This window comes from Microplitis mediator, chromosome 6, assembly GCF_029852145.1.
Source record: "Microplitis mediator isolate UGA2020A chromosome 6, iyMicMedi2.1, whole genome shotgun sequence".
Taxonomy (NCBI): domain Eukaryota; kingdom Metazoa; phylum Arthropoda; class Insecta; order Hymenoptera; family Braconidae; genus Microplitis; species Microplitis mediator.
The window spans coordinates 13,487,155-13,506,675 of record NC_079974.1 but is presented as its reverse complement, the minus strand read 5'-3'; the positions used below and the strand labels follow the sequence as shown (position 1 = coordinate 13,506,675).

The window sequence follows — 19,521 nt, the reverse complement described above, 5'->3', positions numbered from 1 at the left end:
AATTTATTGTCTGGACACCCAAGAATGGTTTTGTAGTCGAGAGGATTTCTCGAGATGAACATTTTATAAAAGCTCTTACAACTAAATTATGTAAAGTTCATAATATTTTAGCTATGGAATTTTTTGAGATGAGACTACCACGGAAGCTACCACTACTTGTGATGAACATATAATAATATAAATGCTGTAAAAATTACAGATAATTTTTTTATAAAAGATTTTTAATATAATAGCATGAGATATGTGTATGTTGTTACTATAAATGTTTTATGATTGTTTTTTGTTTAAAAATATTTTAAACTTAGTACTAAGGATGCTATACTTACTAAACTTATCTAACAAAAATTAATAAAAAAAGTATTATGGTTATTTTAATAAATTTTATTTCAATATTTAAGTAACAAGTGGTTCTTGAAAATTTACTAACATTGCAATAACAAAAACGATTTGGGATACAATAGGTAATAAAGTTTTTGGTATGATTCTTTGCATTATTCTAAATTGTTTCATTCGACCAATGAATCGTTCTACGTGTATTCGAGCCGAAGCTATTTCTCTTGCCCTCCTCACTTCATTTTTTGAAAATTTTTTTCTAGATTTTAAAAACGGTGGCATTAATACAGTGCATTTATACTTATTACATAAATCTTCAATGTTAAACCCACGATCTGCTAATATTAAATCATCTTTTTCCATATAATCAAATAAACCACTTTTCTCGGTGATACTTCGGTCAGTTATGCGTCCTTCAAAACCTTCTGAAAGAAAGCAACATCCTCCAGTTGGTATGATTCCAATCAAAAACTTGACTGTATTATGAGATTTGTAGCTGGAGTATGTATTTCCTTGTTGACTAAAATTTTTCGGTTTCTCCATGTTCCATTCAAAACAATCAATAATTACTCGTATATTTTTAAATTTTTTAAACGCTTGAGGTAGATTTTTACTGATGTCTTTAGCTGATGGGAAACGATTTAGTTGTTTAAATTTACAATACATTAATTGGATCCATGTTGTTGTTATTTTTGAAATATAACTCACACTCACACTAAACCGACAACTCAAATCGTACAATAAAAAACCACATCTTAATCTCACAAGGGTTAAAAAAAGTTGATTTTTTAACGATAATACTTTAAATTGCTTTATCGTTATGCGGTTATTAGTTCCTGATTGTGAGTGCCAGATCCTCAGTGATGATTCAGTTGGCGGTCCTAAGAAATTCCACACAATATCAAAGTCTTCTGGCATGAGACCTGTATAAAACTTAAACTTCTTACTGTCATTTATACATGATTCATAGTTAAGGGTAGATGCACTTAATTTTTTCGTAAGTGTTTCAATTTCATTTTGTAGTTTTTTCACAAAAATACTTTCAACTTCTATACAAGTTTGACTTTCTGCATGAGCTACATATTGATTGGTGTGCTCTTTGTCACTTGGTAGTGGTTCAGTAAATTTAGGAGTTAAATCGTCGTCTACTGAAATATCTTGAGTATCATTTTGTTGACTTGGAATGAAAAAATCTGAGTTGGCATCTTTGCCTCTTTTTGATTTTTGGTCTGGACTGCACAGAGAATCAATTGTTGATGTTGAAAGTCGTTTTTTTCGTGCCTTTGGTACCTGTAAAAATTATAAATTTTTTACTATAAAACGTCTTTCAAACAGATAAGAAAATTATTTTTAATTTATTTATTATTCCAGTAAAAAAATTGCCAATTATTTATGACTTTAACTCTGACAGACATTAATTAATTTTCGAGCTTAAGAAATCAATAAAATTTCATGAACAAATTTATTTTCACTCCAATTGCAAACATTCGTTTTCAGATAAATTTTATTATTACTTACTTTGCTAATCGTTGCAGAAACAGGATCAGGATTTTCTAGAGTTGGACCTTTTCCACCGATAAAATGTTTTGAGCACACATATGAATATTTATTAATTTTTTCTACTGTTAAATCCACTCTCCTTGACGCATGTATCCATTTATTGCATCTAACCTCGTCAATATGAGGTTTTACAAATGGTATAAAAAACACATTTTCCTCTGGATAACGATTATCCGACGTACACCTCGCAAAACTACAATGTTTTGTTGGCATACTGGTTATTAAAAAAATTTTTTTGTGTTTAAATATTATTTTTAGATAATAAAATAATATAGCGTAAATAACACTGTCTTAAATGAAAATATTTTATGTTTGTCCCTACTACGAGTGCTGCCTCTCGTGACACGTTCGCTGTACTACTCTCAGGAAAAAGGCTCATTTCTATATGACATATATATACAACAATTTATATATACTATCATAATTATTTAACATTAAGAATATATATATATATTGATATATGTTTTCATGTAATTATATAAATTTTCATAATTCGTATAAGTTTAAATTGTTAAACAATTAATCTTCGTTATTATAAAGAAAGATTACAATATATAGAATATTTTAAATAATTTTTCCGAAAACCGCAAAATTTTTATTGTTATAGAAGATTTTTTTTATTGCAAATAAAAAAAAAAGGAGTAAACATCACATATTAGTCGTAATTATGAAGAAACATAAAAATAAACTGTTTAAATTATGACAAATATTCACCAAAATAGAGTTATAATGAGAATATATCATTTGATTAAAAAATTTTGTATTTCACAACTTATTTATTGAAAACAATATTATATTACTTCCTAGTTTAATGTTATGGGACAGTTTTGCCGCGAGAAATGTCTGTAAATATGCATGTAAGCAGGCAAGTATTAATAATTACTGTACTAATTTATCTAGCATAAAAAACTATGCTCTTTTGGAAAAATATCTCTGCCTATAAATTATTACTATTTGATAAATTTAAGTAATCGATAATTTAATTGTAGTAATTATATAATTAAAAATATCGGTGAGCAAAACAAAACTATCAATAACAATAATAATTGATAATTAAATAATTAATCTCTTTCATTTGCAAGTGTACTTACAATATAAGAAATCTGTTTGATTATTTTTCAGAAAATGGCGAAATGTAATATTCTAATTTTTATTATTATTATTTTTTTTTTTTTATTAATGGAATTACAAGCGAAGTGAGTTTTCTCGGAGAAACAAAATTTAATTGTAAATAACAATAATTATTTAACTTAAATATTTATAAAATAACTTTTGATTAATCTTACTCACTTTTTTAACCGAAAAAATTTTTGCCAAATAATATTCGATGATCAGCAGTGGCTTCAATGATTACATTCTCAACCGGAGTCCCATCAAGTGTTCCAACTGAACCTCCAGTCAAATTAAAGCAAATTTGGTGTTGACACTGTTACCATAGCCTGTATTTATCATTGGAATTAGTTATTGAAAGTTTAATGTTCAGTAATCAGCAGTAGACTAAACGAATCATCCTTAGCCAGAGTCTCGCTCAGTTCTCTCTATCTCTGTCAACGTTTAGTTATATTCACGTGAATTTCACCAGAAAACTCGCATATTCACATAAGTGAATAGTTATGTGGAGAAAAACATGATTTAAAATTCTATTTTATTTAGGTTTACATCATTTTTAAACTAATAAAAATATTACTTAGCAGTATTCGATGATCAGCAATGGCTTTCACGATTGCACCTCCACCAACTCCTTTAATTTAGCTTTCACTCAAACCCATGCATGTTTGGCCTGGAAACTGTCATCGTATGCTGTATCCTGTAATCCTTATTTCATAAATGAAACATTAAATTTTAATTCTACAGTTTTCTACTCAGGAGAAAAATTCTATTCAGGAGAAAATAATTATTGTCAATATAACTATATATACATGAAATATATAAATATAATTTCATTTATCATTAGGTTCCTCGCAGATTTGAATCACGGTGGAAAGACCGTGGAAGTGTAAACACCGTGGATCCACCGTGGTTACACGGTGGGTTTGTTCCATTTCACCACCAGGTATACACAGTGTTTCCACTGTGATTACGCGGTGTATCCACCGTGTATACACAGTGGTCAAGCCACCGTAGAATCACGGTGGATACACCGCGTAATCACAGTGGTAAAATGGAACAAACCCACCGTGTTTCCACCGTGATTCAAATCTGCAAGGGTTACATTTTATCCCGAATTGAAAAACTGGACGAAAATATTGATTTACTAACCCTCAATATTTATTTACGTATTTAAATATGTAATTGCTCTATTTACCGTTCTAAATACACTAGAATTTAAAATTTTGAGCTGTACGCGCGCGCTCTCATCCTAACCACTAAGGGTCCATTTTTTCTATAAGTTTCGATACTAAACTAACTTCAGTTTAATCATGAACTTTATATTCTAGGAATAAATAAATGTACACTAAATGGTTATGCACAGTCACTCCGGTCACTCGGGAGTTCATGAGGTTTTGGATTATTTGCAGTTAAATTAATATTTAAAGTTAATAATAGGTATTAATGGTTAATAGATTAAAAACAAAGCTGAGAGTATAAATAGAGATTGTTAAGGTTTTAAAAAGATATGTCAGCGGTGGTCAGTATTAACTTCGGCGATAAAACAAAATTAATTTAATTCATTAGTACCTAACAATTAGGTTATATGATAGAGAAACTTTGATTATACTTGAAATCGTTGTTGAGAGTGCCGTTTAAAAAAACTTTATTAAAATGAAATGGCATGTTGAATCTTCATTTATATCAGCTTATTGTTGTACGGGTTTTATTCGGTAAGTAATATTCAATTTTGACAATTTTTTTATTGATTATTTGAAATTGTATTGACAAAAGTAATATGAATATAAATAAAAATAAGTTGATTAATTTTTTTTTTTAATTTTATACTTAACAAGAAAAATCTTTTTATAAAAATATTTTTTGGCTTAAAAGTTTTACATTACATTAATTTACATTATAATTAAATTATATTCCATATATTCAAATAAAATTGTTCGATTTTTTTAAACTTGAAAATAAATGATCAACGATATCTCTATGGCAACGTTATTCGTTTCATTGTCAATAAATTTCTGAAGTTGTCACCAACGGAATTTCGTCTAGTGATTGATTTAGTCTATAAAATAAAATATATATAAAAATAGAAAATACGTGAACTAATTTTAATTAATTATAAGGTTCTAATTTTAATTAATTATAAGGTTCTACCAGGTAAACGACCTGGATCCAAAGTAATATTTCACAAAGGTTACAAGTATGCCCGCGATTCAAACTCCCTCATGATTTTTCGGTGCTCAAAAAGAAGAGCTGGTTGTAATGCATACCTGCATTTGATTGATCCAATTGACGATATTGATGAGTGTCTGCAACTAGATGATGATGAAGATTGTGCTGTGGAAAAAGAACATAATCATCCCGAAGAACCTTATGGTGGGGATTGGAGTGATCTGTTACAGATAATGAAAAAGCGCAGCAGAGAAACGAATGACGGTCTCAGAGAAATATTCGACGACGTGTGTCGCCCGTATGTTTATTATTATATTTTTTTATAAAACATTATTGATAATATTATTCTTTTAATAATAAAAATTTTATAAATTTTTTGTTAGGTTCCCAGAAATTACTGCGAACTATAACTTCGACTCTTGCTCCAGTATATTATCGAGAGAAAGACAAAAACATCGACAAAATATTCCCTCTACTCTCCATGAACTAGGTACAATATTGTGTAAAGAAAAAATTGCAGCTGCTCACGTATCTTCAGATGGTCAATCTGCCATAATTTTCACAACCAAAAAGTTATTGGAGGTTCTAGACCAATCAAATGATATTTTTATGGATGGAACATTTGAAGTAACCCGTTACTTGATTAAACTTCAATAGAAATATTTTTTAAATATCTAACTTGATAAATTGAAATTTCCAGAATTCATCCCGCAAGCCTAAAGTACATCAAGTATATACCATCCTAGGAAAATGCAGAGATATGGTAAATAAAAAAAAATCATTAAGATAATTTAAACAATTAAGTAATATAGTATTATAATTTTATTTAAATAACTGTAGAAATTATTTCATATATTTTTTTATAAAAGTATATGATGTTTTGATTTTTTTTCCTTGCTAAAGAGATTTTTGTTGAGTTGTTTTTAATTTAACAACTAAGAAAGTTTAAAAAATATGAAAGTTTAACAAATTTTGGAAAATTATAGGAAAAAAAATTTAATTTTGAAAAGTGACACGAATCTAGGTTATGCATAGGACTACATTGACAATATAAATCAAAATCTCTTAAAAATAAATCCAGCAACAGCAGCTGAAACTTTTACCGAGTTATAATAATTTTTTAAACTTTCATATCTTGATAAAATTTTTAATTTTTCAATATAATTGTAATTTACATGCTTTTCCCTCATATGATTGTAGCCGCTAGAATCTGTTTAATAAAACGGAAATTTTCATTGTAGGTAAAAAAATATATAAGAAATTATATTACATTTCCGAATAAATTTTTCTTTTTCAGTACATTGCTACTGCAATCGTTCTGATGGAAAACAGAACCACAAAAATATATAACGAAGTTTTTGAGTGGTTAAAAAACAACACTTCATCTATGAAGTTAAATAATAAACTAATATTTATGAGTGATTATGAAAAAGCAACCATAAAAGCTTTAAAAAAAAGTTTTCCGTTGGCTAAAGTTCATGGTTGCTTTTTTCATTATTCCCAAGTGAGTATATTTGTTACTTTATTCTTTTAGTAAATAATTTAATTCTATTTTTTTTTTTTTAATTACAGGCTATTGTAAAACGATGGACCAAACTCAAACTAGATATTCCGGACAGAATATTATCTATGGTATTAGCGATACCATTGTTACCAGCTAACAAATTCTATGAAGCTGAAGAAGTCATTCGAAATGAAATTTTAGTATATAATTTATCTGCAAGGGACCCAAACATTGCCATATTTATGGATTACTTACACAAAACCTGGATAATTAATGCAAATCACGTTAGTGTGTATGATTGTCCTAATTTAAACAACGATGGATGTGAAAGTTTTAATCGTCACAACAAAAACAAATTAGGCGGTAAACATCCGTGTATTTGGACCCTCGTCGGTAATATTTTATTTGTTTTAAATATTTTTTTTTTATAATGTACTCTATACTATTATCTATACTCTTATTTGATTTATTTTACTTTCACTTCAATTTTCCTCCGTACTAATGAATAACACAATCGAAAAGACATTCTTTACATTTTCCAAAATTTGATTTTTTTTTTTTATTTATAGTTTCTTAAAAATCACACCCTCCGAAAATTGTACTTGATACAGTTTTTAGAAATTTTATAATTCCAATAACAATACAGTAATTTCTAAATGTTTGTAATTTATGAGAAAGTAATTTACGGTAAAAAAAACTACATATGAAAGTGTACGATTTTCAAATACCATCAATATGAAGCTTAAAAAAATTTTTACTGACTTACATCTTCACTTATGTCAATTAAAATAGCTTTTAATATACAATAATTGTTATGTCATTTAAATATTATACTAAGTAATTACCTTATCTATTTAGAAATTTCCTAATCTCACAAATTTTTATTGTAAACTTATTCTATTAATATTTACAAAAAAAGTCATAATTCATAAATAAATATTAATTATTAACTGATAATTTTTATACTTGCTAATTTCAGATGGCATCCAGAAAGCACTGATGGATGAAGAGATTAATTATGATAGATTACTTACAAATGCTAAAAAACCTAAGAGACGAACACCAAAGCATGTTATTGATCGTCGTAATTATATCAATACTCTGAGAGATGAAATTGATCAGGAGAAAAGTCGATTCAATGTAAAAACTTTTTTATCCATGACTCCTAGATCATTACGCGAACTTCAATACACATTAAAAATGATTATTGGAAACAACAGTGATGAGATTGATTGGGATGATTCGGTTCCTACAGACGTAGATGATTTTGTTATTGAATCACAAAATGAAAACATCAATAGTATTAATTTACTTGATGAAGTAGAAAGCCTCATACCCGAAAGATCATGTAATCCGTTTTTGCACAAAAGATTAAATAAACCACAATTTAAACAGTTGGGAAAAAAAAGTAATACGTCAATTCATACTTCAGATGTCACCGAAACTATCATCAATTCATCTGTAAAAGCCAGCTCACTAGTCAGTCCATATTTTGCTCGTTCAGTTTCCACAAATCCTGCTGAAATTATTACCGCACCAACGCAACTTCATGTTCATCCGTGTACTATAACTTCTGGCGCATTAGATCAAATTAATGTTATAAGTGAAAAAAATGAACAATCAACATATAAAGTTAATGGTGATAAATTAATTCAAAATTGCTCGGTTTCTGCAATCATTAATCCGTCCGTAGAAATAATAGCATCAAAGTCTTCTAATAAGTCTCTGCAAACTACGTTGAAAAAACCAGAACTTGAACAGTTGGGAAAAAAAAGTAATAAGTCAATTCATACTTTAGATGTCAACGGAACTATCAGCAATCCGTCAGTAAAATCAAGCTCACTAGTTAGTCCATATTTTTCTCGTTCAGTTTCCACAAATCCTGTTAAAATTATTACCGTACCAACGCAACCTCATGTTCATCCTTGTACTATAACTTCTGGCGCATTAGAGAAAATTAATGTCATTAATGAAAAAAATGAACAATTAAAAGTTGAAGTGGACAGTAATGTAAATATTTTACGTTGTTCAGCTCCATTAACAGATAAAAATCCATCTTCAAATGCAAGCTCACTAGTCGCTCCGCACTTAAATCCATTAATTTCCACATTACCAGTTACCGTTCCAATGCAACCTCTAGTACTTCCACATACAATAAATTCAAACTTATTTGGACAAATTATAAGTGTAAGTAAAAATAAACAACAATTAACTGAAGACGAGAATTTAAAACAAATATTGATTAATAATAAGTGGGTCATAATTAAAAAAAATAACGATTCGTCTGACTTAAAGTACACGCCAACTAAAAAAAAAAAAAACTACATTAACCACTTATCAAATGTATTTAAGAGAATAAAAAAGAAACCTATGGCAAGTGATAAATGGCTGAAAGACATTAAAAAGAAAAAGGGTAAAGCTAAAAAGAGAATAAAAAAATCTTAATAATTGAAAAATTATAAATTTTTCTACAATTATAAAGTACTTTATTACCTAATAAAAACATTAAATTTATTCATTTATTATCATAAATAATTACATTAATGTATTGTTTTTTTTTTTTTGTTATTTTCATAATTTTCAAATAATGTTTTAATAATTAAGTTTTGTGATATTTAATTACTGCATTGTAATTAATGTACTAAAAACATTGAAAAAAAAATAAATATTACCATACATTACTTCAAAACAGTTTTTATTTTTTATTTTCATTACTTATATTTTATTTATTTATTTATGGCTAAATCTATGTGTTCGATTGACAATAATCGAATACAAAAATTTGAAAGCTGTGTATTTTTTAATTATTTTCGGACTTATTAGTTTTTATTGTTCAAATGAAGACAAAACTTACAATACTAAACATTTTGTCACCATCTCTAAAAAATTAAGGTAACTTGTACAAGAAACAAATTGACTGTCGATAACAAAGAAATTTCATCTGGCTAATAAAATTTTTCCAATCGGGATTCTGCGTGTTAAATATTCAAGATGATAGGATTTATAATATTTTGGTTTTTCAGGTAATCGGGAATATGGGTGATCGGGATTGCTGGTAATAGGAATTATTGATATTGGGATTGTGGGTAATCGGTTTTATGAGTTATTGGGATGATGGGTTATTGGGATTCAAGTAACAGGAATTTGGGTGATTGGGATATGCCCTATCGGTTGCAATCCCAATTGGAACCTGTGTAATAGACGTCATCCCAACAGAATTATGATCAAGGATTACGGACTTCCATCGGAAAAAATAATATGTGTCAGTTGCTACGTTAAATTGTCTCAAGAAAACGAGGAGGAATGTGAAAAATATCAAGGAATAGTGAGATACCATAAATTGTCAATTGAAGGAAATGAAAATTGAGAAGAGTGTGGTGTAAACTTGGTAGAAAAAGATGATGCAGGCAATTGCAATTATTGTAAGCAATTGTTCCTGTTAAAAGAAGAAGAATTATTTCAAAAAAAATCCTTACATATCGAAAATGAGTGGTAAAAATAAGATTGTTTCTTTTAAAACTAACTAAGTGTAGTCAGTTACAGTAGTACTAATTGATAGAATGAAGTAGTGAATTGTAGTATAGATTTCAAAAAAAAAAAAAACAAAAAAATTAAATATTCCTATATACATATACATATATAATTCAATGTAACACAAATTAAAATTTAAATAAATAAAGTTTTATTTTACAATCAATAAAAAAAAAAATAAACAAATAATAACTGAAACAAGTATAAAATCCTCAGATCCTTAATAATAAAAAAAAAAAAAAATTAACTACCGTAGTAAAAATTTTTTTTTTTGTGTTTGTTTTTCGAAATAGAAATAAACAAAAATTTCAGTTCTGATTATTGTAGGAAAAGTAAGTACGATAAAAAAAATTACATATAAAAAATTTTTATTAGAGTATTATAAAAAAAAAAAAAATAAGTAAAAAAATAATCATAACAATAATAAAGGTAATTCAAATATTATATAGATAAAATACAAAAGGGAGAAAAAGAAAAAGAGTAAGTATAATACAATTTATAAATAATTAAAAAAAATATATATATGAAATTAGTATGAAATAATCATTAATAAGTATTGAAAAAAAAAAAAAATAATGTGTTAAAAATTAAAAAAAAATATATATATATTTTAAACACAAAAAAAAAAAAAAAAAAAAAAGGGGGACATAAGAAGGATAAAATAAAATTAATATAAAACCTCAAAATAATTTTTTTTTTTTTTTTAAATCAAGAAAAAAATAGTGAATGAAATGAATATACATGAATATAAATGAATAAATATTATGATCCAAAAATATATTAAAAACAAAATATATGTTGTAAATATTAAAAAAAATTAATAATGCATTTGATATATTTAAATTTATAAATTTTTGTCATATATTAAAATATATGACAAATAACTAACAGTGGGGGTGTGACGTCACGACGTCGTATTCTTGCTGTCAATCAATTTATTAAAAATCATACATGTTATGCCATCTGACTATGCATAAATTAATTAATTAGCAAATGACTTCCAGCCATTATTACGACTGATGATTTTAAAATTTGAATTTAAATTCAAATTATTTTTATGAAATATTTTTTGTTTAATAAATATAAATAAATATGATAATGAAATATCAAATGATAAAAATAAAAAATGATTATAAAATTTGAATATAAATTCAAATCTATATATTTTGTAATTAATAATATAAATTGAAATTATTAATAAATAAATAAGTAAAGAAATAATGAAATAATGAAATGATAAAAATTTGTAAATATGAAATATGAAATAATGAAATGAAAATGAAATTATATGAATGAATGAATAATGAAAAAAATTAAATAAATATGAAATGGAAATTATGAAATTATTATTATAAAAAAGTATGAAATGAATTTTGAAATATCTTTAAGAGATAAAGATATTTATTGTTAAAAGAAAAATAAATAAAATTAATTATTAATGATATGTTTATTAATAAAGAAATGAAATAAGAAATGAATAAGAAATGAAAATTATGAAATGTTATAATAAAATATAATTAAATAATAATTATTAATAAACAAGTTATTAATAATTAAAAATGAAATGAATTATAAAATGTTTAAATAATAAAATGTTATGTCCAAATAAAATTTTTTTTTTTTATTTTTAATAATTATTTAAAATAATTATTTTTGAGCTCCTCTTTGCAAAGCGCGCGAAAACGCAGCGTCAGATTTTTCACCGTTTTATGCGGCAAAGAATAGTGGGAGGATAACTGCAATAAGTTTAACGAATGAACAATAAACGGTCGTCACTTTCCACCAATGACGATAATTAAAAATTCCCCATCAATTGTCAAAACAAAGTTTATAAAAAGCCTGAGCACCATGGCTCAGGGCCTCAGTTTTATTTAAACTTCTTGGTCCGCGTAAACGGCGTCGATAGCCCGTATTCTTATTGCAGAAATCTTCCGACGTGGCAATAAGTAATCGTCGCTGATCTAGGTATCCGGCTGATTAATTTCGTGTAGGATATTATTTTATCAGTTACGGTTTTCCAAAATTCACTTTAAATAAATTGTAAATCGATCTAGGTATCCGGCTGATTAATTTCGTGTAGGATATTAATTTATTCATTTACGGTCATTATTAATAAACTACATTGCCAATTGAGTTAGATACTCGGCTGATAGTCAACTATCGTGTAGAGTATAGTTCTTAATTGCAATTGAAAGATCTCGAAGATCTATCCGGTTCGAGTGAATTGTGACATAAATCACGTGAATTTGTGATCTCACTTTGTGCCGAGTTTCTGCGCATAAAACCCCTTTTGGGTGTGAAAAAGGACGCATTTATAAATAAAAATCTGTTTAAAATATCCGATAAGATAAATAATCTTATAATACAAATTATATAAAAGTTGTGAAAAACTAGAGTGAACAAGTGACGTTCTGTTAAAACGTTGTAATTTGAAATAATTAATAAAAGATCAAGTTCATCACTTCAACCTTGCGGTTTCATTCGAAAGTAGTGCATAAGATATCATCCTATCAACCCAGCCGCACCCATTCTACCAACCTTGCAGGAAGGCCGAGTGAGCTGTTTAGTTCTGGAGGGATAATAGCTGCCGCACTAGAAGAATTGACATCGAAAGGTAGGTGAAAGAACTATTTTCCTATCATCATAAAATACTTTGGCTTAAACAAGAGCACCAGTCTCTTCGAAGACGTTTGGGTTCTTAATTTTCGAAAAGATCCACTATAAATAATAAATTATAGGAAGATAATTTCTTCCTCGTATTCTTTGTTGTTGTCCGCACCCTCCAACCCGCTTGTCCAAAAATTACTATCGCTACCAGAGGGAGAAATCCCGGATAAATAATTAAAAATTAAGCGGCGGACATAACATAAAGAACACTGGTGGCAGCGGTGGGATTCGAAATTAAAAATCCTTCTTTTTGAGCCACAGGTATCATTTTTCTACCAATTTTGAAATTAAAGGTAGATTTGTGGTAATTTTCCTATTTTCAAAATTCTAAAAATTTCAAAATGATATTTTCGTGGCTTTTTTGAAAGTGCCACACCCTGTCTTCGTGGAATTGCCACACCTTAACGGTTAGCAACTCCACGTATTGCGAACTCAGCGTTTTCTGCCCCTCAATCGAGTTGCGAAACACCTGAGTTCATAGTCCGCGACTTCGCGAGCAAACCGCAGAGTCAGCGAAAAGTCAAACATCGACTTTATTGTCCCAGCTTTGAGCTGTGGAAAGTAACTCTTTCTCTCTCTTTCTGACTAAGTCAGCAATCTACATTTCGAGTTTAACGACTCATAAAATTGTCGCTTCACCATCACCTTAGGGTGTGGTCACCACCATTACTCGTAGTAGACAACACCGGAGGCGAAGAAATCTAACGCCTCCCCCAACTCACGGCTTACAAGCAGAAATGCCCGACAACGACAGACCCATCATCCGGCTGGATGCCACTTTGCACGATGCAAACACCCCACCAACCCAGTACGATATGGCCAAAGATCTCTATCGAGAGCTACCTAATTTCAACGGTGAAGGCCCAACTTGCGAACAAGATTTCAAAGAATTTGACGCAATCGTACGAAGCTGGTTACCATGCATCCTCCCAGACCACCATGACATGTTCGTTGCAAAAATCGCGAAGAGAATTTCGGGTCGTGCTAAGAGCATCATTGAATACACTCCGATTCACAGCGTTGAAGAACTTCTCGACGCTCTGGGAGAGAGGTTTCGCCACGGCGATCCAGCTCTTATCTGGCACAAACGTCTAGCTGCAGCGTCCCCAAAGGACGGGGAAACTATCGAAGACTTCTATTTCAGGTTACGCAAGATGATCAAAGGCCTGGAAGCTGCACTCCCGGCAGAAAATCGAGACGCCATCATGTCGCAGCAAGAAAAGGTTGCATTCGACCTCCTTTATTCCGCTTTGCCTGACCTTCCAAAATGTCTTGCGCGTCTAAAAAACCCCAGAACGCTGGAAGAGCTTTACAAAGCGATTAAAGAAGAGCGAACTCGCGAATGTTTGCGGCCTGCTCGGAAACGCGATTCTAACGAATTTTCGCGTAATTCTCATAAAGACCGTCGAGACTACGACGGAGACTATAACAGACGATACTCGAAAGACGATTATCAGAGACCTCGTCGAGATTACAACGATTACGACGATCGTAGAGAGACTAGAGGACGAACATTCAGTTACTCTAAGAATAACCACAGACGAAGTAAATATGACACAGACGACGAAGACAGTGTAGACTCTGACGCCAGTGCAGAGTCCGCAGACTACTTAACTTACGCTTACACCTCAAGTAAAGGGGGACGTAGCCAGACTCGTGACGATGATTCGACTCCATGAACGTACAAGAAAAGCACTTCACGTTCTCGTACAGAAGAGCAGTTTACAGCCAGACCAAAGACTGTGACGTTTGATCCTGCTGACATAGACGCTGAAAAACTGGAGCATCTGAAATTAAACGCTCCATGTTGCGACTGTCCGTTCTGCCCTCACCGCGATTCGAATAAATCCGCCCCAAGGAAAAACAACGACGATCATTTAAACTTAATGGGCGCTCGACAGGCCGAGGCGACTGCGAGTATGCCCCGCGAGCCTCGCCGATCCATGAGTGCCCAGCAGAGGCCTCAGACTGCGAAGGAATTCAAAATCCTTCAACGCCCGAAGCCCTCGCACTAGTAATCGGTAAAGGTCCGAGAGTCTGGATGAAATCTCCAGACCTCTTCCAGGGTGGTTGTGAAGTTCTACTGGATACAGGTTCTGACCTGAACCTCCTTTGTATCGACGCTCTGGGGGATGACACCATCGTTTACCCAGAAAACGGAGGTAAAGCGGGCGGCATAGCGACCAGCAGTATGCCAATCATTGGAACTGTGACGCTCAAGGTTTTTGAAGTAGATATTTGTTTCCAAGTAGTACCTGAATCACCTGGAGGTTACCCGGGTATCCTTGGAAACGAATTTTTCATCAAAGAACGAGCTGGCATTTCCTTTTACTGGAATACGCTGGTCCTCAAAAATCGACCTACCCGTCCTATCCCTTTCACAATGGAAGACGACCTTGAGGGAGGATATATCCTGTCGCTGGGGACAGGCCCAAAAATATTCGATTCATGTAATTCTCTTCATGGAGAACTACAATGTTTCCTCGTGGATACAGGGGGGGATGTATGTCTAATAAATTCTTCTGCCCTTAAACCCGAAATTAGAGTGGATCGTGGTGACACGATGCTACTCCGAGGTTTAAATGGACATCCCATGGAGACGATCGGTTCTGTCGAACTGAAAGTTTTGGGATCCAAAATTCGATTTCACGTTTGTGAGGGTAATTTACCCTTCAATGGCGTGGGCATTTTGGGAAACAACTTCCTGAGAAAAGAACAGGCCGAAATCTCGTATCATCATCAATCTCTGAATTTATTTTCCAGACCTTCCCGACCACTATACTTCAGCTTAGGGGTAAAGTTATCACGTTCGTATGTCATTCCACCCCGTATGCGAATGTCTGTCTCCGTACCTGTCTTGAATCCAAAAATCAGACACGGCTATCTCCGTAAGGTTCCTCTTAAGGAAGGACTCTTAATGGGCGAAGCCGTTGTTTCTGTGGATGATGGCCAGGCGATGTGTATGGTGATCAACACGACATCGGACCCAGCAGAAATCAACATCGAGCCTCAGATTCTCGAAGAATTCGAATACGACCATCCAGATCTTTCAGATGGAAATTCGGAGATATCTGATTCCTCACCCGAAAGGAAATCCTTTTCCAGAAGGGAGCGTATCGACGCGATCCTTAATAAAATTCCGACGGACCATCTCAATCGACTCGAAAAAAGACAAATATTTAAACTCATACAGAAAAATCATGATATTTTTCACCTTCCTGGCGATCGCCTGGGACGATCTAAAAAGTTTACTTGTAAAATCGAAACCACGTGTGATACGCCAGTCCGAATCAAACAATACCGTTTCCCTCAAGAACATCGCGAAGAAATTAAGAAACAAGTCGATAATTTACTTAAACAAGGAATTATACGTAAATCAAAATCTTCGTATAATTCGCCCTTGTGGATCGTCCCTAAGAAATCTGACGCGCAAGGTAATAAAAAATGGAGAATGGTTATCGACTTCCGAAATTTGAATAAAATAACCATCGGGGATGCTTATCCCTTACCACTCATAATTGACATTCTAGATCAACTCGGTGGAGCGAAATATTTCAGCGTGTTTGATCTTGCAAGCGGTTTCCATCAAGTACCAATGGATCCCAGGGATGCTGAGAAAACTGCGTTTTCTACCCCTGATGGCCATTGGGAATATTGCTGCATGCCTTTTGGGCTTGAGTGCGCTCCGGCGATTTTCTAACGCATGATGGACTCCACTTTGAGTGGTTTAAAAGGCACCGAATTGTTCATTTACCTGGATGATTTCGTAAGTTACGCATCTTCACTTGGAGAGCACGAAGTACGAGTGCAAAGACTTTTCAACCGCCTTCGAGAGGCTGGGCTAACTCTTCAGCCCGAGAAATGTAAATTTCTCTGCCCCGAGGTGGAATATTTGGGTCACATTATCACTAAGGATGGCGTAAAACCCGATCCAAAGAAAATTTCATCCCTTAAAAATGCGTCCCACCCCCGTAATCATACGGAGGCGCGCAAATTTATGGGATTAGCTAACTACTATCGACGTTTCATCGAAAACTTCGCTGAAAGAGCGAAACCAATCACTGACCTTACCAGAAAAACTAAACCGTTCATCTGGTCAGCTGATTCTCAAAAAGCTTTCGATGACATAAAGAATGCATTGTGCGAGAATTCATTCCTCGCTTACCCAGATTTTAATCGACCATTTATACTAGCAACTAGTTCATCCGATGTTGGCATCTCGGGTATCTTGAGCCAAGAACTCGATAACGAAGATCAAACTCCTGAAAACCCGGATGCATATGTCGAGAAAATTGTCTCATGTACATCTAGAGTTTTGCAAGAAACTGAAACCAGATATACACATAACGAAAAAGAATGTTTGGCGGTTTTGTATGCGGTGCAACAATTCCGGCCTTACCTCTATGGTAAGCCCTTCACCTTGTATACAAGCAGTCCTTGTATGTCCTGGTTAAAGGATAGCCAAACCGTTACAGAACGCCAAATCAAATGGAGATCTAAATTAAGTGAATATAAATTCTCTGTTGTTGTTCGTCATAAAATCTCTGAGCAATATGCCGAAGGATTATCTTACAATCCCGAAGGAAGATCTCCGGCAGAAATTAATTCAGATGAAACACCCACCAAAGAAGCTGTAATGTTACCGCTCAGGAAAAATTCTTGTCCTGACGACGAAGCAATAGCAGCAGTAAAACGAGGTCGAAAACCGGGAAGCAAGAATAAACCCCGTGTTAACAGCGCTCCGCAACCTCGTGATACAATTGCATCTCGTCTACGAATGAGACGAGCCACAGAATTGAACCCAAATCGGAAAAAGGTAAATTATTGCGAAATAAGCACTGCTGAACCTAACGTTTCAGGGTCTATCGAAGACGACGTATTCGAAGCAAACCAACCGGTACCATCATCAGGCCCTCAAGTTCCAGTAGATCCAGAACCAGAGCCTGAAACGAATTCTGAAGAAACAGACGAGGAGGAAGAAGAAGCAGTCCGACTCATGAACGAAGAGTATCTGATGAACGAACAGGATAAAAGTTCCAGCGATCAGGGGGATGAAAATTCGCCCGTGGCGATCAATCGACAACAAATGCGGGAAGATTTGAGAAAATCATTCGAACGTTTCAACAGAGCTCTTGAACAACGAACCGTTAACATCCCAGATAAAGAAGCGGATTGCTCTGTCCATCCAGACGACTACTACAATCCACTGCCAGTAGTCAGCCCTCAGGTGGCCAAGGAAGTCAGAGAATATCTTGAACAGAGTTACCTTCCGCACGAATACGAAGAAGACGTAGACCCGGACGAATCCGAAGAAATAGAAGAAGAAGAAGAAGACGAATTTCTTCGAGATAATGAAAATACTGAAAAAGATGAAGACTCCAGCGAAGCCAGCTGCTCTGAACCAGAAGTCCAAGTGGAGACAAATCCAGCAACTCCACCGTTGTCGCGAGCCACTAAACTTCGCGAAAAATATTTAAGTGGTGGTTCAAGCCCATCTACTCCCATGTGGAAACACACTGTGTTGAGAGCTGCACAGAAAGAGCATAAAGGGCTGGAATATGATGACCATTCTAAAACCTTCTATTGGAATGACGATGTAGAAGCAGACAATCGAAATTCTACCATCACAGCAAGACCTTCTACTTCTCAAACCTTAAACACTGAAGATTTTCCAGCTGCATCTTCCAGTATAGCACACCAGGAAACTCCCAAGCGAATGAAGGAAGTTTCTCCAAAAACTAATGAAAATGAAAAAACGTTGCTGAACGAAAACCAGCGACCCAAATCATCAGATAAAAATTCTACAGATGATCTAACGAGAAGGGAAGAGAGCTCCTCTCAATCAAACAGATCAGAGACCACACAAGATGACGAAGCCACGGTGATTCAAGTAGAGGTACACCAAGAACAAGACGACGGAAATGAGCAGGCAAACAAATCTGATCCTCGCCATGTGACACATCCGGAAGTTGTTGACGAACAACTGGGGGATGAGCCGGCTGTGAATGACGATTTGCCACCTAAATTTCCGAATCAAGCTCCATGGTGCGTCTTCGACCCTCCATCTTCAGACATAGCCGAAGATTTGAGTGGTCAAAACTACTCACCGCCCGAAGTTTCCTCTTCATCTAGTTCTGAATCTGACAGACCTCAGAAACTGCCTGAAAATCGAATTAAATTCAAAGACAGTCGAGATGGAATCACGTATGTGAGAGATCACATGGTGCATTTCCTGTCTCTGGATTGCGAGATGATGAAACCAGTTTCACGTCGTTGAGAGATCTTACTTTCATCAATCGGGAAGACCTGAAGGTGGCTAAACCAAAAATGGGTGACGTGCTTGTCACTAAATTGGGTCAATGCCTCATCTTCACTGTCTTCGTTAAGAAGAATCATTTCGAAAAAATTGATTTAACAAATTTAATTGAAGGACTACGAAATCTACGAGCATCCATGTTCAAACATGAGATTTATACGTTCCGCATAGCGAAACAGGGGGATGACTTCGACGATTTGAACATAAAGCCTTATCTCATACAAGAGATGGGCGATTGTCCAATCGAGGTAACTCTTTGCGAAGGAAATATAGAAGTTCCTGCCGAAGAATTACGCGATAAAATCATCGAAGAAAACCACTGTAGCCCTATAGC

At 32.9% G+C, this 19,521-nt stretch overlaps 2 protein-coding genes across 3 annotated transcripts; one reads left to right on the top strand and one right to left on the bottom strand.

The window, feature by feature from the left end:
• Window positions 1-331: 331 nt before the first annotated feature.
• On the bottom strand, window positions 332-2,112 carry LOC130670536 (uncharacterized). Its single transcript, XM_057473952.1, has 3 exons — window positions 1,852-2,112; window positions 428-1,623; window positions 332-335 (listed from the first exon to the last, which is right to left on the bottom strand). Exons 1-3 carry the CDS (start codon window positions 2,104-2,106, stop codon window positions 332-334), a joined length of 1,455 nt encoding a protein of 484 aa, XP_057329935.1. The 5' UTR covers window positions 2,107-2,112.
• A 2,272-nt stretch (window positions 2,113-4,384) lies between these two features.
• On the top strand, window positions 4,385-9,339 carry LOC130669508 (uncharacterized). 2 transcript variants are annotated; one of them, XM_057472458.1, is made up of 7 exons: window positions 4,385-4,715; window positions 5,155-5,467; window positions 5,553-5,796; window positions 5,870-5,932; window positions 6,467-6,673; window positions 6,742-7,066; window positions 7,653-9,339. In XM_057472458.1, the coding sequence occupies exons 1-7, from the start codon at window positions 4,667-4,669 to the stop codon at window positions 9,116-9,118; spliced, it is 2,667 nt and encodes an 888-aa protein (XP_057328441.1). In that variant the 5' UTR covers window positions 4,385-4,666; the 3' UTR covers window positions 9,119-9,339. The 2 variants fall into 2 exon arrangements, with proteins under 2 accessions (XP_057328441.1, XP_057328443.1); XM_057472460.1 differs by having other exon boundaries at window positions 5,145-5,467.
• Window positions 9,340-19,521: the final 10,182 nt, after the last annotated feature.

What these genes read in the sequence shown, in the direction of transcription:
- LOC130669508 (XM_057472458.1), top strand. Translation starts at nt 4,667, where the DNA reads ATGTTGAATCTTCATTTATATCAGCTTATTGTTGTACGGGTTTTATTC. An exon ending in TAGGAAAATGCAGAGATATG is followed by an intron (nt 5,933 to 6,466) that starts GTAAATAAAAAA and finishes TTTCTTTTTCAG; the next exon opens with TACATTGCTACTGCAATCGT. An exon ending in GCTTTTTTCATTATTCCCAA is followed by an intron (nt 6,674 to 6,741) that starts GTGAGTATATTT and finishes TTTTAATTACAG; the next exon opens with GCTATTGTAAAACGATGGAC.
- LOC130670536 (XM_057473952.1), bottom strand. Translation starts at nt 2,106, where the DNA reads ATGCCAACAAAACATTGTAGTTTTGCGAGGTGTACGTCGGATAATCGT. An exon ending in TTTCTGCAACGATTAGCAAA is followed by an intron (nt 1,624 to 1,851) that starts GTAAGTAATAAT and finishes TAATTTTTACAG; the next exon opens with GTACCAAAGGCACGAAAAAA.